Source organism: Priapulus caudatus, unplaced genomic scaffold (genome assembly GCF_000485595.1).
Source record: "Priapulus caudatus unplaced genomic scaffold, Priapulus_caudatus-5.0.1 Scaffold203, whole genome shotgun sequence".
Lineage (NCBI taxonomy): Eukaryota > Metazoa > Priapulida > Priapulimorpha > Priapulimorphida > Priapulidae > Priapulus > Priapulus caudatus.
In genome coordinates this window covers 104,409-109,331 of record NW_014577264.1, presented here as the reverse complement: position 1 = coordinate 109,331, position 4,923 = coordinate 104,409, and the positions used below count along the sequence as shown (strand labels likewise).

At 40.1% G+C, this 4,923-nt stretch overlaps 1 protein-coding gene across 2 annotated transcripts in view; it reads left to right on the top strand.

The window, feature by feature from the left end:
- Positions 1–529: 529 nt before the first annotated feature.
- LOC106807257 (CREB-regulated transcription coactivator 1-like) overlaps positions 530–4,923 on the top strand; it is a 49,159-nt gene continuing 44,765 nt past the window's right edge. For both annotated transcript variants that reach the window (XM_014809553.1, XM_014809552.1), the window contains exon 1: positions 530–713. In XM_014809553.1, the coding sequence (XP_014665039.1) occupies positions 588–713 (126 nt within the window). In that variant the 5' untranslated portion in view covers positions 530–587. The remainder of the gene's footprint in view (positions 714–4,923) is intronic.

The window sequence follows — 4,923 nt, the reverse complement described above, 5'->3', positions numbered from 1 at the left end:
TTGAGTTTGATCATTTCTTTCGACATGTGCCATCATCCAACGATCCTTTATTTATTTAATCGATTATTTATTCGATTTAATTATGCTTCTGTCATTCCGTATTGTAATTCTCTCTCTTGTAAATTGCAAATTTGCGGCTATCTCTACTGCGATTCGCAGTGTTGATCTGCTTGTCTCTCCGTCTTCGATATAGTCCCTTGGACTTTGAGGACTATTCACGTGGTTACGAGATTGCAATATAATATATACATTGTATCAAGTATGTATTGATACATATCAAGAGTAGATAATAACACGTGTTACAGTCTTATTATCTACTCTAAATTGATACATATATTCTAAGACAAGGAGGTTCTGAGAAAACTCAAGCCCGTATCACGTGTATACACGAAAAACTCCTATTGGTGAAGACCGCACCAATCGGGTGAGTCGTAGACTGGCTCTACTCCTATCGCTCCCACGCTTAGGTATGTTACAATTATGTTTAGGGGAACCGCATAGTTGTGGTGTCAATCTAGTGAGGTCAACGTAAGCCATAACAAGCTAGGGCAGAGACACAGCCACAGACTAACTACACAGCCATCATCATGGCAAATCCACGAAAATTTAGTGAAAAAATAGCCCTGCATACGCAAAAACAAGCAGAGGAGACAGCTGCATTTGACCAGATCATGAAAGAAGTCAATTTAGCAATTAATGTGCAACATAAACCAGTGAGTATGCTACTAGTTCTCGTTTCACATATTCAGGTTGCAGTACTTCCATCAATGCATGTCTTGAGACTCAAGATACAAGCCGAGTTGCGTGATAGTGATAGTCAGGCATTCGTTCGGGTTGTCGAATAGCCAGCCACCACTCACAACCTAAGTTTGAATACTTACAGTATTCTGTATTTTCAAACACTCTCGTCTATTACACATAAAACCAACATTTTCTCGTATAAATCATCTTAACCGTAACGTTTTACCAGAGGTCCCAAGTTGGGAAAATCCTAGATACAATAAACAGAGTGGCTATATGCCCGGCAGCCGGCATATATCTGACGGCTGCCGGGCACGCGTTTTCGATTTCCTAATGCCGGCAGTTTTTAATTTTTAGTGTTATCTCCAAGTAACAAGGGTTAGGGTTAGAGTTAGGATTAGGTTTAGGGTTTAGAGTTAGGTTTTTGTTAGGGTTAGGGTTAGGGTTAGAGTTAGGCGTTAGAAACTGCGCGGCATTTAGGAAAACGAAGACCGTGCCGGCTGCCGGGCATATAGCCACAGCGTCCAATAAAACATATTGTAACCATAATTATATATTAATGCCTGCTGTTGGGGCACTATGCTGCTCATAGTGTTGCTTCGAGGGAAGGAAGGTAGTGCCGCGAAGGCCCTCCCCCCCCCCCCCAGGACGCGCACCTATTCCTTCCCAAAGCAACACTATGAGAGCATAGTTCCCCAACAGCAGGCATTAATTTTTTAGTGACATCACATGACTATAGAAATCTACTTTTCATGCGTATATACCTTCTTTATACTCCTAATTTGCCGGTGCATTCGATGGTAACGTTCGACACAAACACAACCGCCGTTCGAAATTACTCTTGCGTGGGCCAGACGCAGGACATTCGTGACGTAAACACAATGCGTTATAGAAACAATGCGTCGCGCAAGCGATAGTGCCCGCTCAGGCGGGCACTATCGCTTCATAGTGCCTGCTGCGTTATCCAATGAGATTCGCGATTTATCACGTCATGCACTAATTAATAAATAATAATGTAACCCAACAAGAGTAGGGACTAGGTTCGAGACTGAGAACTTCCAAACTGGGTTTATTCTAAACACGAACCTTTCTCTGCTATTTCTGGACTTAATTTACTATGTATTACATACTCTATATTACCTATGTAACCTGTTACAAAATTTCGAAGGCGACGATCGGCGGATGTTTTCAAGCGCCATTTCTGTTGACCTGTGACGTACGCATTCCAATGCGCATCAGCGTTCGGCTAACTTCTGCTCCAAGATCTGAATGCATCATGGGATGCCTGCTGTCAGTTATGATGTCACCAGAGCCAGCATGTCAGGCGAGGCAACACAGGAGCCGAAGTTAGCCGAATGCTTGCGCATTGGATGCGCCTCACACTCACAATCTGCTCCTCGCCCGCCCCTCGTCGCTTCAAAATTTTGTAACAGGTTACATTAGTTTAATACAGAGTATAGTGATACATAGTAATTAAGTCCAGAATAGCAGAGAAAACGTTCATGTTTAGAATAAATCGTGTTTGGAAGTTCTAGCCTCGAAAAAACGCCCATAAAACCGCCCTGAGTGAATCATTCAGGGGCTCCTCCAAAGAAAAGAATAGGCTCGCGTAGTAACCCTACTCTTGTTGGGCCCGCGTACAGTTGCCGCAGGCCACTGCCGCATTGCCTGCGGCAACTGTACGCGGCTTATAAATACTAGGCTACGAAATCCAAGAAAGGGATCACTTGTGATCAATGGTCCATCGCCTTTTTTTCAGCGGTGCGCAAAAACAGGTAATAAAGTTGTGGCAGGCTGCGACATGTGTTTGTCACGGCGCACCGCCATTCTTTTATAAAGTATAAATGTAAAAAAATGAAATTCAAATGAAAATGCCAAAAAAAAGTGACATTTGTGGTCGTTTATTGTTCGCTGGATCAAAGTACATCAACAAACCATCGCAAATTTAAGTAATTTACTGATGTAAATTTTAAAATATGGCTGAAAAATGTTACGACCGGGACTTTCTGGACTTATTCACGGGGCACCGGGACCAGCATGTCGTACCGGGAGGATATCCCGTGGAGACCGGGACACTTGGGACGTCTGGTTTTACTCACCAAGCTAAATCATATAGGGGTATAAGAAATAGGATAATAGGGAGATAGTGGTCCCTATTATCTACTTCTGATATTATGCAGTATGTAAACAACGTTTAATACTATGTTTTTATACACAGTTATTAATTATTTACACATGTATCAAATTTACATAGCAATGTCATTAATGAGGTAGTCCACTCACAAGTTATGAGTTAGGAAATATATGTGGCAGCAATGATTTAGATTTGTGCACAGGCACTGATGATAAATAAACATGAAATGTATTTATTACCAAAGTCTTAAAGGGATACTTTCCTCTAGAATTTGAGAGTATTTTATAATAGTACTTAGATTTATAAATAATAGCACATACCTATAAATATCTATAATTACGCATTCACATTTGTCATAAAACACCATTGAATTTCGAAATCTTATTTTTGGGCGCTGACATGACACCTGTGACCGTGCCGCCATCCTGAAAAGGTTGCGCATTTGCCAATTTATCTTATTTTGCACATTACAGACTGAGGGCTAATCAAAAAAATGAAATTATATTTATACCTAAATGCTATTTAACCGAAGGATATTCATTTTAGGACAAATTTATCCATATTATAACTGAAACTATATGTCGTTTATAAGATATTGGAATCCTTCTGCTCTTAAATTAATAAATAAGAAATACCCTTGGTCTGTAGCCTGTAGCCAAAACGTTGCTTTGCGCATCTTTTTCATTGGGTGCGCTGCCTGCGGCGACACCGTCATTGTAAGCAACGGTATAGCCGTCAGTTTTAAAACATTAAAAAAATATTTCTAATAAATATTGAACCATAAAGCATTTTATGAAGCGTAATTTTAACCTATCTTAGCTGAAAATATCTGAAGAACCTAGAGAAATGTATCCCTTTAATGTTTATCTTCTCTCTTTCCCCTATTGTGACCGATAATTCCCTGTAAATGATGTTTAAATGCTGCTCTGCAACACACAAGTACACCGCATACACGCCGCTGTGCACAAACAACAAAATTATAGAGCAGATGGGAAAGCGTGACCAGAAAATTTGTGGACTTTTAAAAGAGTAGCATTTTATCAGTAATAATAGACGAAAGAGAGAAGAGAAACATTAATACTGGTAATAAATACATTTGGTGTTATTTACCATAATTTTATTAGTGAAACGTTCCATTTGCCTGTGGATTGGTGTTCAGTGTTTATTCATTGCAAACACTAACGATGTCGTTCTCATCTGTGCTTAATAGAATTATGGTATTATCCTGTTTGAAACGTGTATAATTTGTTAATGGTATAGATTGTAATGAAAATGTGTCTGATGCCACAGGCAATTGGAACGTTTTAATAATAAAAAGATGGTAAATAAACATGAAATTCTCTATCAACTAATAATTCCATGTAAGTGCCGTTTAAATGCTCCTCTGCAACACACAATTTCACCGCACGCACGCCGCTGTACACAAACTCACACAAAGATAAGACTAGGTGAGAAACCATGACTGCCAAAGTCACACAATCAAATTCACATCATCGCAGCAAAATACAACAGCAAAAGCAACTGCCTCCATACTGGTATCTATGCTTAGCTGAATGTTCTGTTGTTTAAATTATCCCCCTTATTATTTGGTGCAACCTAATGTACCCAGAGCTATCTAGTAAATTCCTGCAGAAAACTTCCACTTCATGGTAGTGAAATAGAGCAAGTGCCTGTTTGTTATTTAAAGCTTACTAACCGCGCTAGTCTATTGTTTGGCCAATGAACGTAGTCATGTGTGTGTGTGGCATAATTTCTGCATGAATTATACTAGTGGCAGGCAGGGTAAAAAATACACGGGAGCGATGAGCGATTCGCTCTTCAAACCTCCGAAATAGCTCTCATGAGGCTCAAAATAGCTCCCGTAAAATTTTTGACGGACTTGAAAAAGAGCTCCCGTGAAAAAAAAGTTATTTTCCCCTTGGTGGCTGTAGTAGCCTGTGACTACTAGTACTGATGCGCCCACCGGGCGGCGCCACTCGCATGTCTACCAGAGCGCCATGTGTGGCGTTATCTTATTTGAATAAAGTTAGTTCCTGTTCCAGTATTAA